This window comes from Littorina saxatilis, linkage group LG12 (genome assembly GCF_037325665.1).
Source record: "Littorina saxatilis isolate snail1 linkage group LG12, US_GU_Lsax_2.0, whole genome shotgun sequence".
NCBI classification, from domain to species: domain Eukaryota; kingdom Metazoa; phylum Mollusca; class Gastropoda; order Littorinimorpha; family Littorinidae; genus Littorina; species Littorina saxatilis.
Window position 1 is genome coordinate 80,741,619 of NC_090256.1, and position 16,560 is coordinate 80,758,178.

At 43.4% G+C, this 16,560-nt stretch overlaps 1 protein-coding gene across 2 annotated transcripts in view; it reads right to left on the bottom strand.

The window, feature by feature from the left end:
- The window catches only part of LOC138982900 (rap guanine nucleotide exchange factor 4-like), a 76,009-nt gene that overhangs the window by 34,774 nt on the left and 24,675 nt on the right, over nt 1-16,560 (bottom strand). For both annotated transcript variants that reach the window (XM_070356297.1, XM_070356296.1), the window contains exons 4-5: nt 5,483-5,711; nt 2,625-2,808 (exon numbers count right to left, since the gene is read on the bottom strand). In XM_070356297.1, the coding sequence (XP_070212398.1) occupies nt 2,625-2,808; nt 5,483-5,711 (413 nt within the window). The remainder of the gene's footprint in view (nt 1-2,624; nt 2,809-5,482; nt 5,712-16,560) is intronic.

The window sequence follows — 16,560 nt, forward strand, 5'->3', positions numbered from 1 at the left end:
GTACAATGCCGTTTCAGTCACAACACAAACGGGAAGTCTTTACGCGCAGTCTGCAGTGCCTTTTCCCTGAAAACACGGATTGATTGTGACCTTTACCGACAACGCTGGCGTGTCAATTAGTCAGATTGTGGACAAACAGTGCTCATTGCACAGTTGAAGGCCATTTGCAGGAACCCCGATTGTTTCAACAGGAAAATGTAGAATGTACACTGACGTTCCCATCATCCACATTATCACTGAGAGTGTCATTTATGCACAGTCAAGTACGTGGCGCAGAAAATCCTAATATGCAAATGCTGGCGTATACACTGACGTTTCAAATCTGTCACAACCCTCGTCACAAGTGCTTTCAACACACATTCTTGTGGCTTATATCGAGTACCTTTTTCGAAAGTTTTTCTTTTTAACTACGGGGAAATGCAGGAGACACAATGAGGACAAAAGCGCATTATACGCAGTCAAACGTATCATGCAGACATCCCTGAGTGTTTACTTCCAAGAACAGGGTTAGCAACGGCCTGCACTCTGCTGTTTCGACGAGTAGGATTTTGTAAGTTCTGACACAGCTTCATACAGTCTTCCTAAAGTTTGTCATTCGTCTTAATCCAAGGCCAGACTTAGTATTCACACTACTGTTTCCATTATCTTGCACGAAGTACTATCGAAATGCATTAGGCACGGACTAAGTCCTTTTTCTCATCGCTGCGAAAACAGGTGCTTAGTTAATCCAAGCGGAAAGGTACAAACACTTCAATAAAGCACATGACAGACATGAAGTACTCTTGGCACATTCTCAGTAGTGCCTCTAGCACAAACCTCACATTCCTGTTCAAGGTTGCATTGGCAGCGTCCATACTGAAGTAGCACTCAATCTAAAGCGGTGAATATGTAGCGTATGATTCATTTGAGGAAAGGAACATTCTGTCTGAGATTAAAACTAGTACATTCTACATGCTATTGTCACAGCACTGGCTAAACTATAGAGCTCGGCAGTAAATTCCCATAGCAGGCGACACATCTAACAGTGCTTTACAATCGAAGGCAACTGTATGCTCCTCGGAAAACACGACTTGCTTACTAATCATACTGCGCCACAGCCGTTATTCTATGAACAGCAGGTGTTCAAAGTGGTGGGAAGCTCTGTATTGTGTGTTATTATGCGTGAGAGCGAGATCAAATATTTGTACAGTAGACAACAGCCGCACGTGGTTTGTTTTAGCTTTGTAGACACATATGTTCATGGAAATGATAACAGTTTGAGGTAATGATGCGCGTCAAGTTACACTGACTCGGCGCGCGGCATATACGTATAGGTATACATATAAGTTGCACACAGTAAACGGGAACATGTCACAAAGAGAATGGGGGGGATTCTTCTGATAATTGTTATCTAAGAGAGGGTGAGAGAGAGAGAGAGAGAGAGAGAGAGAGAGAGAGAGAGAGAGAGAGGGAGAGAGAGAGAGGTGGAAAGAGAGAGAGAGAGAGAGAGAGAGAGAGAGAAAGAGAGAGAGAGCGAGAGAGAGAGGTGGAACGAGAGAGAGAGAGAGACAGAGACAGAGTAGAAAAAGAGATATATACAAACAGACAGCCAGACAGAGAGAAACAGAGAGGACTTCTCTGCATTTCTTCACACATCCAAAGTGTATATTATGTACCTCCCACCACCACCGCCCACCCATTCTTCCCTACTACTCCCCTCTTCAGCACTGACACAGGCCAACCTCACAGTTTTCTTAGAACCATCCACACAAATATTGGCATCGGGCCCGGCCGTTCCGAGTCAAGTTCTGACTCCGCCCTGCATTTCGTCACACAGTAAAGGAGCACCTATACATCCCAGCACTACCGCCAACTCACCCCCCCCCCCCCTTCTTTCTGAGACTCTCGTGCAGTTCATCCCGGCCATGCATCGCAAAAAACATTATCACCGGCATCACCCCCCCCCCCACCCCCCATCCACGATAATGGGAGACTGAGAGAGACGAACTAAAGTCCGAAACGTAAAGCTTTCTAAGAAAAATGATAACCATGCCATCAGACCAAATCTGTGCAAGATCTATGAGTTCCCTATGCTATGTTCACTTAATATTTCTGTGCCCACCAGAACAAGCGTCTATTTGGGACATAACGTGATTATATGCTAGGATGAGTTCCCTGAATTTCTTGAGACATTTAAACCAAACCGCATCTCTACCTCCAACCACCACAGCCCACTCACACCCATCCCTCCGTACTTTGGAACTCACGGAGGTCAAACTTGCCGTTTTATGAGGATAATCCTCATCATGACATTAGGACCGACTCATTCCAGAATTCTAATACTGCTGAATAATATCTTTACCAAGCAAATTCTCGCTCCTCCCATATCCCATACACACATAAGGGACATAAGACCTCACCGTTTTGTTTTTTTAGGATTCTCCCCATCATGGCATCGGGGCCGATCTGAGCTAGAGTTCTAAGACTTACCCTGTATTTCTTCACATATTCTTCACACATTTGAACAGCATCTTTACCTCCCACCACCCCCTACTTACCCGTACACCCCCCCTTCCCCAGCCCCCAACCTCTACCCAGCCCTTACAGCCCACCCTCTTCAGCACACACACACAGGTGAAACTCACAGTTTTCTGAGGATCATTCTCATCATGGCATCAGGGCCGATCTGTGCCAGAGTTCTGAGACTTTCCTGCAGCTCCTCCTCACACTCCTTCCTGTCTGCTGCTGAGGGCGTGACCCCCACCCCCTGGTCGTCCTCCGTGAACCGGTAGAACAGGTACTTGTCCTTGAACTGGTGCTCGTGACACACTGAAACACATGAACGGGTACTTGTCGTCACACGCTGAAACAGTACAAAAGGTACATGTCTTTCAACTGGTGCTCGTGACATACTGAAACAAATAAACGGGTTCTTGTTGCGACACGCTGAAACAGTACAATACGGTACTTAATTGTCCTTGAACTGATGCTCGTGACACACTGAAACACATGTACGGGTACTTGTCGTCACACGCTGAAACAGTACAGAAGGTACAAGTCTTTGAACTGGTGCTCGTGACATACTGAAACAAATATTAACGGGTTCTTGTAGCGACACGCTTAACCAATACATAAGGTACGTACGTGTATTTGAATTGATGCTCTTGACACACCGAAACAAATAAACGGGTACGCTGAAACAGTACAATAAGGTACTTAATTGTCTTTGAACTGATGCTTGTGACACACTGAAATTCATGAACGGGTACTTATTGTCACACGCAGAAACAGTACAATATGGTACTTAATTGTCTTTGAATTGATGCTCGTGACACACTGAAACAAATAAACGGGTACGCTGAAACAGTACAATAAGGTACTTAATTGTCTTTGAACTGATGCTCGTGACACACTGAAATTGATGAACGGGTACTTATTGTAACACGCTGAAACAGTACAATAAGGTACTTAATTGTCTTTGAATTCAGTGATGCTCGTGACATACTGAAACAAAAGAACGGGTACTTGTCGTGACACGCTGAAACAGTACAACAAGTGTACAAGTGGAAGGATGGTCTTATTCCACGAGGAATCCTCAACATAATTTATATGTGGTGGTGAACATGATCGTTTACACGGACAGGAAGATAATCTTCCAACGGGTGGTTGTGGCCTACAGAAAGAGTACAAGTTGTGTCATGACGCACTGAAACAGTACACCAGATACTTGGCCTCGAACTGGGAGTCGTGACATACAGAAACAGCAGAACAATTTATGTTGTGACACGCTGTCAACTGATGCGTGTCCTTGAATGGTGCTCGTGACATACAGAAACAGCAGAATAATTTATGACGTGACACGCTGTCAACTGATGTGGGTCCTTGAATGGTGCTCGTGACATACAGACACAGCAGAATAATTTATGTCGTGACACGCTGTCAACTGATGCGTGTCCTTGAATGGTGCTCGTGACATACAGAAACAGCAGAACAATGTATGTCGTGACACGCTGTCAACTGATGCGTGTCCTTGAATGGTGCTCGTGACATACAGAAACAGCAGAACAATTCATGTCGTGACACGCTGCCAACTGATGCGTGTCCTTGAATGGTGCTCGTGACATACAGAAACAGCAGAACAATTTATGTTGTGACACGCTGTCAACTGATGTGTGTCCTTGAATGGTGCTCGTGACATACAAAAACAGCAGAACAATTTATGTCGTGACACGCTGTCAACTGATGCGTGTCCTTGAATGGTGCTCGTGACATACAGAAACAGCAGAACAATGTATGTCGTGACATGCTGTCAACTGATGCGTGTCCTTGAATGGTGCTCGTGACATACAGAAACAGCAGAACAATTCATGTCGTGACACGCTGCCAACTGATGCGTGTCCTTGAATGGTGCTCGTGACATACAGAAACAGCAGAACAATTTATGTTGTGACACGCTGTCAACTGATGTGTGTCCTTGAATGGTGCTCGTGACATACAGAAACAGCAGAACAATTTATGTCGTGACACGCTGTCAACAGATGCGTGTCCTTGAATGGTGCTCGTGACATACAGAAACAGCAGAACAATTTATGTTGTGACACGCTGTCAACTGATGTGTGTCCTTGAATGATGCTCGTGACATACAGAAACAGCAAATTTATGTCGTGACACGCTGTCAACTGATGCGTGTCCTTGAATGGTGCTCGTGACATACAGAAACAGCAGAACAATGTATGTCGTGACACGCTGTCAACTGATGCGTGTCCTTGAATGGTGCTCGTGACATACAGAAACAGCAGAACAATTTATGTCGTGACACGCTGTCAACAGATGCGTGTCCTTGAATGGTGCTCGTGACATACAGAAACAGCAGAACAATTTATGTCGTGACACGCTGTCAACAGATGCGTGTCCTTGAATGGTGCTCGTGACATACAGAAACAGCAAATTTATGTCGTGACACGCTGTCAACTGATGTGTGTCCTTGAATGGTGCTCGTGACATACAGAAACAGCAGAACAATTTATGTCGTGACACGCTGTCAACAGATGCGTGTCCTTGAATGGTGCTCGTGACATACAGAAACAGCAGAACAATTTATGTCGTGACACGCTGTCAACTGATGCGTGTCCTTGAATGGTGCTCGTGACATACAGAAACAGCAGAATAATTTATGACGTGACACGCTGTCAACTGATGTGGGTCCTTGAATGGTGCTCGTGACATACAGAAACAGCAAATTTATGTCGTGACACGCTGTCAACTGATGCGTGTCCTTGAATGGTGACATACTGAAAGAGCAGACACAGCAACACATCTACCTGCCTTTAAACTGGTGCTCATGACAGCAGTGATGTGGCGACATGAGATAAATGGAAGCAATACGAAAGCTTGCAAATGCATACAATATTTTGACACCAGACTTTGTACGTGCCATCCGCCTTCTTGAACGATCCACCATGTGTTTATATACTACTTTAATCTGTTCTCCATGCTCACTCACCATGTACAAGCACTCCTTCCTCTAGAAGTACCTGCCACATTCCCACCGCCTGTTGCCGTGTCTGCATCAAGGTGTTCTGGGACAGCAGCCAGTCGGTCATCTCGGACCCAACCATGCAGCGCCGGTACGTCCGCAGGTGGAACTTGCGGTCACGGATCATGTGAGGCGCGTTGGTCATCAGCACTGTCCGCAGCACGTGGCCTGCACGTGCTACTTTCTCTGACGGCGTCTGAAATGGACAAGGAATAAGTTAAGTAAAGGCAAGTCAGGTCAGGTCAAGGTTGCTCAGTGGATTCTCCCTTTCAAGACCCCCGAGTTAAGACCTTGTTTCTTCACCCGGATGTTCTGTTCATAACCGTTGTAAATGTACCTCCCTTTAATGCTTCCTCCTTTTTAAGACCTGATTCTCTAAAAAAATAAAAAAATAAAAATAAAAAAAAATGTAGGTCATATCGTTCACAGGTTTGTTCCTTGAATTTACTGTCCTTGGCGAATGTTCCGAAATGGATGTAACATTTTCGGATATTTGCGTAAGTTTAAGGTAGTCCATGGCGTCAACTTTCTTCTGCCGTAAAAACGTTTGGCTGCTCTGCGAAAGTTTTCGGCGATTAAAATAGGTTTAGACATTTGCCGACTATCGACGCCGAGCGACGTCCTTAATTTCAATTACACATTTAGAGGTACACGAAAATGTACCCCCCAAAAATTGTTCATAACACGTTTTACAACCTTCACTAAATTGATCAATACACGTTTCTTGACAAAGGAAAATCAGTAATAACAGTCTGTGCAAAACTGATCACTGATTGTTTAGTTGGGCCATAGACTTTGAGAACAACCTTCGTTCTCTAGCAAAACAAACAGCCACCAAACCACCAGGTATACAGGGAAACATGTAAACCTTCACCTAAATTATCAATTCTTTTCGCGAAATTTCTCTTTGTTTATTATTTCATTACTGGGGCGGATATCAAATAATCGATCTTCTCCCCATCTTCACACTGTCCTAGTTTGTCTCGTCTGTTAATCATTTTAGTTTGTATTCTGTATCGTATGCTGTTCTCAGTTACCATGCATATTGTACGTCTGAATTACATATTTCATATGAGAGCGACCTGAAAGTCACGGCATATAGTGTCACTTCTCCTTGAATAACCTTCTCACAGTCTGTCAGTCGGTCGGTCGGTCAGTTAGTTCGTCCGTCTGTCTCTCCGTTCTTGGACAGTAGTTAGAGTGGCAAACAAACGCCCCCCCCCCCCCCCCCTCTGCCGCCTCTACCCACACACACCACCACCCAGCCACACTCTCTCTTCGGCTAATTGTATAGATACTGAAAGAGACAAGACGAAATTGCCTGCGCTATTTTAGCAATAATTCAGTGTATGAGCCTCGAAGCAATTTCCACGCGCACAATGCGTGTTTGGTGAAGATAACACGCTTCGTATGCTAAGATTTATAACGGCAGAGGAGACTATTGCTTCCAGTGTAACCACATGACTGAGAGGGAATAGGGTAGGGAAGGGAGAGCTATTGGTTCCTGAAAGACCAGTCAACCGCTATGAGATAGACGGAGGAGTGCTGCGGAGGGGGTGGGGGTGGGAGAGATGGAGTGAGGGAGGGAGAGATGGAGTGAAAGAGGGAGAGAGGGAGGGAGAGGTAGAAAGAGAGAGAGAAATAGAAGGATGGAGAGAGAAAGAGGGGGTGGGAGAGAGAGAGAGAGAGAGAGAGAGAGAGAGAGAGAGAGAGAGAGAGAGAGAGAGAGAGAGAGAGAGAGAGAGAGAAGGGGAGGGGGGGGGGGGAGACGACGAGATACGAGAAGCTAAACGAAATCCAATGGAATTTATTATATCATGGAATTTATTATATCATAATAGTATATAGAGAAACGTACATGACTTGATGTGTGATACCAGGTTTGCACAAGTTGTGTTTGTTTGTGTTTTATTTCAATGTTAAAATGCGAGCTAAAGCGATCAATCCGACAAGTGCAAACACGCAGTTGGCATTACAGTGTAACCGAGTGCCGTAACACTACGATCACCTCGGGAGGCGAAGTGCAATCAAACAGGATTGAAAATGTTAGGGCCAATTTCTTAGCCCTATAAAAACTGTTATGCAAACCCGAAGGTTTCCATGAACATACAGACAATCGGAAACCACCAGACCCCATCACAAACAGAATTACACAACCCACCGGTGTTGACTTAAAGGCCAACAACTCGGGTGCAGAGTCTGCTGTGAAAGGAGCGGTAGCCTTCCCTGTCACAACAGTATTAAATAAACTCTGATCTGCATGTTTTTTTGAAAAAAGGCCGTCTAAACATTTTCCGCTCGATATCATGCCTTTTTGTTCACAAATGCGCGGATCGAAGTTCATTATTTACTGTGGCGTGTCTCCACAGGTAATTCCCATTGAGCTAGTTCAGTTAATTATTTTGTGAGATCATCTACCTGTGGCAACATATAGTTGGCTTGCCTCATTTTCAAGAAATACAACTCTTCCACTGACCATATAAAAACCTCGACAAGATTTATTTCCGAACATTTTTTGAATACACGACGCTTTTACTTCTTTGGCGCAACTGATGTTCATGAATGCGTAACAGAAACCGTCAAAGATACCTTGCGTTCCGGGTATACGATCGTGTGTGTACCCTAACACAGACCTAGCCTGGCTTTCACCTGGAATAACAGCACCCTTCCACTCCGAAATATACCAAAAGTCAACGGTGTGACTGTTTCATGACCAGAGTGGGAATCTGGTTTTTTTCTGAATTGATGATGCAGAAGTACAAAGGTTTCAGTTACAAAAAATATATTCAGCAGGTGGAAAAAGAGAAAGTGTCAACTCCACACAGGAAGCAGCCAGGCTGTAAGTTTGCGGTATGTGTCCAGGTGGACAGGTACTGGGGGTGCTCATATCCCAGAGCGGGTGTATCGTGAATCAGGGATTGGCTTGGGTTTTGTCCACTAGAGGTCCATTGACTGACTCGGCCATGAATCAATCAGTCATTTTGCAAACCAATCAGTCCAGAAAAAAATAATTTCCTTCCACCACGGGACTGCCGCAATTGTGCATTACGGATGTGAGGAAAAACTTCTGAAAGTTGTTTACAATGTACAAATGAGAGGAAAATTCAATTCATTTCTTCATTTTCTAGTTTATTTTCCAATGGTCTTACATGAAGAGGAATAAAAGCTCTGAGGACACAATAACCATATTCAAAAAGAACAAGACAGCAGACAAAAATAAGACTGACTCTGCTGCATGCCTATCGGTCAGTTGACGGATTGAGACCCATGTGTGTCGGTCTTTTCCGAATTTAACATGGCAAAAGACCGATGACCGTCGCCCAAGCCAATCCCTGCGTGATTGACAGGATTGTCAACACGGCAAGGAAGGTCTCTTTAAAACGCCTGTTCTTTTATTGCACTCATCCTTTACCTTGACACACACACACAGAACAAGGACTTGGCCATTAGTGCGCCCATTTGAGAGGACTACTCAGCGAGGCTCTCGTGTTATTGCACATCAGCTGCAGCAACCCAGCGCAAAATCCGCCAAAATGGCTCTCTCACTCTGGGAATCGATGCCGTCGTTGTGTTTTACGCGCTCGATCAGTCTCACTGTTTGGTAGGCCAAATAAGTTCGGTCAGCTACAAATCCACACAAACTCATTGTGGTAAAAAAAAAACATGACTCTAAATTTGTTTTAAAATCTGTCATTTGTATGTGTGATTGGACATTAGTAGATGAATCGTATTTTCAACAAATAACACATATTTAACGGTCGGTATGGTCCAGTGCCTGTCAGGTCTATGATGTGATTTTCGAAGACCGATGGAATAAGACGCGCACAAATGATCGTTTTTGACCACATGAGTCTCTGACCAAACATAAACAGTTCTATCATACATTTACATTATCACGAACCTTTCGTTTTCTTACTTTGGGGGCAAATGTAGTAGGGTTCAATGGGCATCGGAAACAATACTGAAACACGCTGTTGAAAATACATAGATTTCAACTTGTAGCTTCGATTATCGAGACATGAAACTGAAATCGTTTTTGATAGATATTTACCAAAAGGATAGAACCCTCTTACAAAGAAAATATCTTCTCCACAGACAAAAACTTCCAGTAATTTAAAGGCTGACATCTTTGCGTCACAAGTAAAGCCTTATCAATCTGACGTACTTGTGTGGGCGTCTTGGCAGGGGCGGACGATGTCGTTTGAAATTGGACACTGATTACATCGAGAAGAAGATGACGAAAAGAACGTATGTGACCCAGCACGTGCACCAAGTCAACCAATGAAAGAACCAATCTGACTTGTGTTTTTTGGGTGGCATTAAATTGCAAGTTTAGGAGAGTGGGCGTAATTAAGTCAGTGAGCGTCGCCCTATAACCAGACCTGGTTTAGTGATCACGCTAGCCATTTGTGAAACCGACTTTCTTTTCCATCGTACAATACGAATCCTGACTTTCGTAAAAACCTGTCACCCTGTTACGCCAACCCGTCATAGCAGGTCTAAAATACACTGACTACTTCATGTTATATACAACACGAAAACAACGGTCAAACGAATATCAACCGGTATGTAAGACCTGTTGCTGATTTTATTACCCGTTTTTACATTTAGTCAAGTTTTGACTAAATGTTTTAACGTAGAGGGGGGAATCGAGACGAGGGTCGTGGTGTATGTGTGTGTGTGTCTGTGTGTGTGTGTGTGTGTGTGAAGAGCGATTCAGAGAAAGCTACTGGACCGATCTTCATAAAACTTGACATGAGAGATTCTGAGTATGGTATCACCAGACGTTTTTTTATTTATTTTTTTAATAAATAGCTTTGATGTCGTCATATCCGGCTTTTCGTGAAAGTTGAGGCGGCACTGTCACGCTCTCATTTTTCAACCAAATTGGTTGAAATTTTGGTCAAGTAATCTTCGACAAAGCCTGGACTTTGGTATTGCATTTCAGCTTGGAGGCTTAAAAAATAATTAATGAGTTTGCTCATTAAAGTTGTCATTAAAATCGATTTTTCGCAAACAGATTTAAAATTGATTGCATCGTATTCTTCATAATATTCTGAATCTAAAAATATATACATATGTCATGTTTACTCTTAAAATGTGATCACAATTAACGAAAATAGGTTAATTAGTCTTACGATAAAAATTTAAGAAATCGATCCAAAAATGATTTCATCTTATTCTTTATCATTTCCTGATTCCAAAAACATATACATATGATAGGTTGTATTCAAAACAAGCTCCGAAAGTTAACAAGAATACAGAAAAGCGCGCTTTCCTGCTTAGCACAATACGCTCCCGCGCTATTCTGGCGTGTTAATTTCACTGCGTTTTGCACGTGGAAGGTGAGCGATTTCCTTCTCGCGGGGATTGACGAAGCTGTACTGTCTTGGTGAAAAACTACAGTGCGTTCAGTTTCATTCCGTGAGTTATGTAGTAATTTCGCCTTTCGCGACTTCTTAAAAGTTTGTTTAACTGGTAAAATACAGGAAAATCTTACTAAGGCCATCCCTGGGTTAACCTCACGTAGACGGCTCAACCTCGAGAAGTCTGCTAGACAACACGATGGACCATTGGAAGCAAATCAAGGCAAGTTCAGAGAAGACGGTAATTGTGCGATAATGGGACCACTCCCAATTAAGCGCCCCCACCCCTCCTCCCTCCCCTCCTGCTTTGACATTCTCAGTGATAAATTGTACCGAAAGTATACAATGCAAATAGTTCTCATGATGTGGACGTCTTGTACAGCTACGATGCCATGGAGAGAGATTTAATGAAGGAAGCTTTTAAACAAACATTTTCTACTTTTGGGGTGGGAGAGAGAGAGAGAGAGAGAGAGAGAGAGAGAGAGAGAGAGAGAGAGACACACACACACGCATACAGAGACAGACAGACAAACAGACAGACAGAGACAGAGCGCAACGATCAAAGAGTAAGGTGCAGACGTAGCCTGCAACTACAGACGGAGTGGACAGAGGATGACCTTTTGACTTTTAGGAAGGAGACAGGACTGACCACATCGATCATTACATAGGAGGAGTTTGGGGAAGGAAGAGAGTACAGCCCCTTCCCTTCCAATGACTTCCTTACAACGATGAATACGGACGGAAGGTTACTTCAAGATTCCGTCTCTCCGACTACTCTAGAATGACCTGACTGTGGAATAGATAATTACTTCTCGATGACTTTCAACCGACTTGTAATGCTCCCTGTGGGACTGACCACCAATGACAGGTGATTCGTTCTGACGGACTTTCGTCGGACGAAGGAACTATAGTTACAGCAAAGCCGACAGCTACACTGACAGTGATTCATTTGGACACACTTGTTAGACTGACAAATAAGAATCGAGAGACTTGCACTTCCGGTCAACGGACGAGTTTAGTAAACAGTCGCTCGTTACGACGGATTTGCACTTCAATCTAGTGGATGAAGTAGTGAACGAAAGGAAACATCATAAGTAACAGGCATTTGTTTTGACAGAGTTTGTGTTTGTGTCTGTGTTGACAGACAGATGGACAAGGACGACCTCAAAAGTGCTAGTGGTTCGATCTGACGGTCTCGTAGTTCAGACAAGCAGAAGTGACAATAACTCGTTCTGACGGACGTGTAGCCTATGTCAGTCGCGAAGTTGAATGAGACAGGAAGGAACTGTCAACAGCTTAGATTCGTTTGGAGGGGCTGTCCCTCCAGTGTGACAGAAAAGCTAGTCACCCGGCGCAAAGAAAGCAGCAAACGTGCCAAGGACTTGCTTTGGCCGACTAAGTCGTGTGTTTCAATCTGACGGACTGATGCGCTAAAGAAGGTAGGGACAACGTCAAAACGGACGGCGGCTCGGTCTGACCATATCTCAGAGGAGGTAATCAAGGCGAGACCGACTGTCATTCGTTCAGACGGACTTACACTTCAGTCTGATAGAAGAACAAGTCACAACCAAGCCGACAGCGAAATTGACGATGATTCGCCAGTTCTGTCGAACTTGCAATCCAGTCTGACAGACGAATCTAATCACAGAAAGCCCGACAGCAAGACTGACAGTGACTCTTTTCGACAGACCTGCACTGTACTGTAGTACAGCTGATGTTTTATGCAATGCAAAGCGGTCAACATTGAAACTAATGTTCTGTCTGACTTGAACTTCAATCAAACGGATGAATTGGTCATAGATTGGCTATAACAAACGTTGATTGGTTTCGACGGATTTGCACTCGAGTCTAACCGATGAATTAGTCACAGCTAGGCCGACACCGAAAGAGAAAGCCACTCGTTCTAACGGCCTTGTTCTCCAGTCTGACGGGCAAATGAGTCAATGCAAGCTAGGATAACAGCAAAACTGACAGAGATCCTGCCTGATAGACTTGCGCTCCAGTCAATTAGATAAGGCGAGGCCGTACACTAAACATACAAGGTACGAGGGTATGTAGCGTTTCACAAGAAAAGCAAATGCCGATTGCTCACTTTCAACACCAACACTGGTTTGTTCTAGAACCAGGAACTTTTCCCAAACAATCATTTTTAACACTGTCAAAGTGATTTATGTTCATTTTTACATGTAGTCAAGTTTTGACTAAATGTTTTAACATAGAGGGGGAATCGAGGCGAGGGTCGTGGTGTATGTGTGTGTGTGTGTGTGTGTGTGTGTGTGTGTGTGTGTGTGTGACTGTGTGTGTGTGTGTGTGTGTGTGTGTGTGTATGTGTGTGTGTGTGTGTGTGTCTGTCTGTCTGTCTGTCTGTCTGTCTGTCTGTCTGTCTGTCTGTCTGTCTGTGCGTGTGTGTGTGTAGAGCGATTCAGAGTAAACTACTGGACCGATCTTTATGACATTTTACATGAGAGTTCCTGGGTATGATATCTCCAGATTTTTTTCTTCATTTTTTCGATAAATGTCTTTTATGACGTCATATCCGGCTTTTTTTTAAAGTTGAGGCGGCACTGTCACACCCTTATTTTTTAATCAAATTGATTGAAATTTTGGCGAATCAATCTTCGACAAAGGCCGGACTTTGGTATTGCATTTCAGCTTGGAGGCTTAAAAATTACTTAATGACTTTGGTCATTAAAACTCTGAAAATTGTAATTAAAATTATTCTTTATAAAATGATCCACAATTACGTTCATCTTATTCTTCATCATTTTCTGATTCCAAAAACATATAAATATGTTATATTCGGATTAAAAACAAGCTCTGAAAATTAAAAATATACAAATTATGATTAAAATAAAATTTCCGAAATCGATTTAAAAACAATTCCAGCTTATTTCTTGTCGGTTCCTGATTCCAAAAACATATAGATATGATATGTTTGGATTACAAACACTCTCAGAAAGTTAAAACGAAGAGAGGTACAGAAAAGCGTGCTATGCAGCACAGCGCAACCACTACCGCGCTAAACAGGCTCGTTAATTTCAATGCCTTTTGCACGAGCGGCGGACTACGGTCATTGTGAAAAAATGCAGTGCGTTCAGTTTCATTCTGTGAGTTCCACAGCTTGACTAAATGTAGTAATTTCGCCTTACGCGACTTGTTGTCATTATTTTACCGTCAACGCGATGTCAAACGATGAACTGACAAGGTACGAGGACTCACAAGAAAGAATGACACTAATTGCTCAATCCCAAAACTGAAATTAGTTTGTTCTAATGGACTTGCGTTCCAGTCTGAAGGACGAATTAGTCCATAAGTTAGTCAATGCGATGTCAAACGATGAACTGACAAGGCACGAGGGCTCACAAGAAAGGATGCTACTGATTGCTCAATCCCAACACTGAAACTAGTTTGTTCTGATGGACTTGCACGCCAGACGGAAGGACGAACTTAGTCAAGGCGACACCAAACGCTAAACTGACAATTTACGAGGGTAAGAAGCTTACGCTTTGACAAGAAAGGCCGATACTGACTGCTTACTGCGACCGAAGTTTCAATACTGTCACAACAGCATTGACAACTACTTTTGACAGGCATTGGACATGACAGCTGCTTACTCATTACTATTAGTGTTTGCCCCAAATGCATTACTGAACGTTTAATGCTTCTGCTACTTGAAGTTCTGGACGTGGCATGAAGAGAGGAGAAGGGAGGAGAGGCAGAGGAACAGGTAGAGGAGAGGCAGAGGAACAGGTAGAAGAACAGGTAGAGGAACAGGTAGAGGAGAGGCAGAGGAACAGGTAGAGGAGAGGCAGAGGAACAGGTAGAGGAGAGGCAGAGGAACAGGTAGAGGAGAGGCAGAGGAACAGGTACAGCAACAGGTACAGCAACAGGTAGAGGAGAGGTAGAGGAGAGGCAGAGGAACAGGTAAAGGAGAGGCAGAGGAACAGGCAGAGGAACAGGCAGAGGAACAGGTAGAGGAACAGGCAGAGGAACAGGCAGGTAGAGGAACAGGTAGAGGAGAGGTAGAGGAACAGGTAGAAAAGATGAAGCTAATTAATACAGTTTTGAGTTTCGTAAATTGAAAAGGAAAGGTTCTCGATCGTTGAAAAAGAGGGTTTTAGTTTGCTAGCTTACCCATAACGTCGCCGATGTTAATAGACAGCGTGAAACGATGTTTTCTTCATCACATCTGTAATCATGTCAGTGTCGTTATTAAACTGACAAAAAAGCGACAGATTTTATTTCGGCTACATTGTCCATTGTGTCACTGATGTTATGAAAGAGTGTGAAACAATTTCTTCTTCCTGCCAGTTTCTTCATAACGTCAGTGCACTTCGTGTACCAAAAGAACGATAGATTTTATTTTACCTCGGTTTGTCCATTTGACCACTGACGACAACAGAATTTAAAACCGTGTTTTATTTCTCTGCCAGCGTTGTCAAAATATCAATGTTTTTAACTGACAAACGAAACACAGAAAAAGAAACAGATTCTATTTCAGCTAGTTTAACATTGTGACTGTTGTGACGAACAAAACTTGATCTTTTTTGGTCTCAGCTATGCTGGAACGCCGTTACCGTTCATTGGACAAGCTGTGATATATGTTTAATTTGTTGCCGTTATCCCTGCGTTCCAGGGATATTATTTGTCTCCGGGAAGTACAAAGAGTGTAGTGCAATATTCAAACATGAAAGGGGCGGACGAGAGTTTTTTGTTGTTGAACGTAGCTTGAACATTACGATTCACCATGCTTCATGTTAGAACTGGCAAAAACAACACCTCCATTAAAGTGCAAAACTTTGTCCATTCCATCATGCAAGCCAAATGTTATGTTCTTTCAACGTGTTTTCACAAGCTGTAGCCACGTTTCTCATGAATGAGAGCTGCTCTTCCCCCCTTCCCGCTGCAGTAAAGGTTTCTCTACAAAAAAAATACACACAAAAAATACTGCAAAGCCTTACGGACAGCATGGGGACACAGACATTTTAAGCAAATATTTGAAAAGAAAGAAGTCAAGCAAAACAAATCTTTGCTTGACGAACAACAAGAAAACACAAACATTCACGCAACTCCTTACTAACAGCGTAGGCACAAACACACCGACATAAAAGGCAAACTTCACCCGTACAACACATAAGCTACGATTTATTAACATCAATAAGCCTCACAGACGGTCGCAAGGTCCAACCCAATTGCTGAAGCTCTTATGCAGGCAAAACTCCAAACTAATCCTTGTCTAAGCTGCTCGTCAATATTTTCCGGCACTAAGCAAAATTATCACTGCCTCCCCAGCCCAGCCAGCTTTCCGGAAGAGGAGACAGCCTCCAACACTGATACTGCGCACTTTATGGGCAGGAAGCCCATCATGTTGGCAGCATTGAATGGTCTGGTGTTTTTTTCCCACAGGCACACGAGCTGGTTAATTCTGACAGAGAACGATTTTTCTGAAAAACATTTCTGAAAACTCATGATACAATACTTTATTTTAGTATTTAAAACTATTTGTGTCAGTCTTCAGAAGACCGTACGTGAGTCCTTCCTGTGAAAGTCTTTCTGCTATCAAGGTCAATACGAGCCAAGCTTTGACATTTCATGAGTCAAACCCTCCACTTGGGCACTGCTAAAAAGCAACACATCTTGACTGCATCCTGTGCAGCGTTTGACTTTTTGGTGAATGAA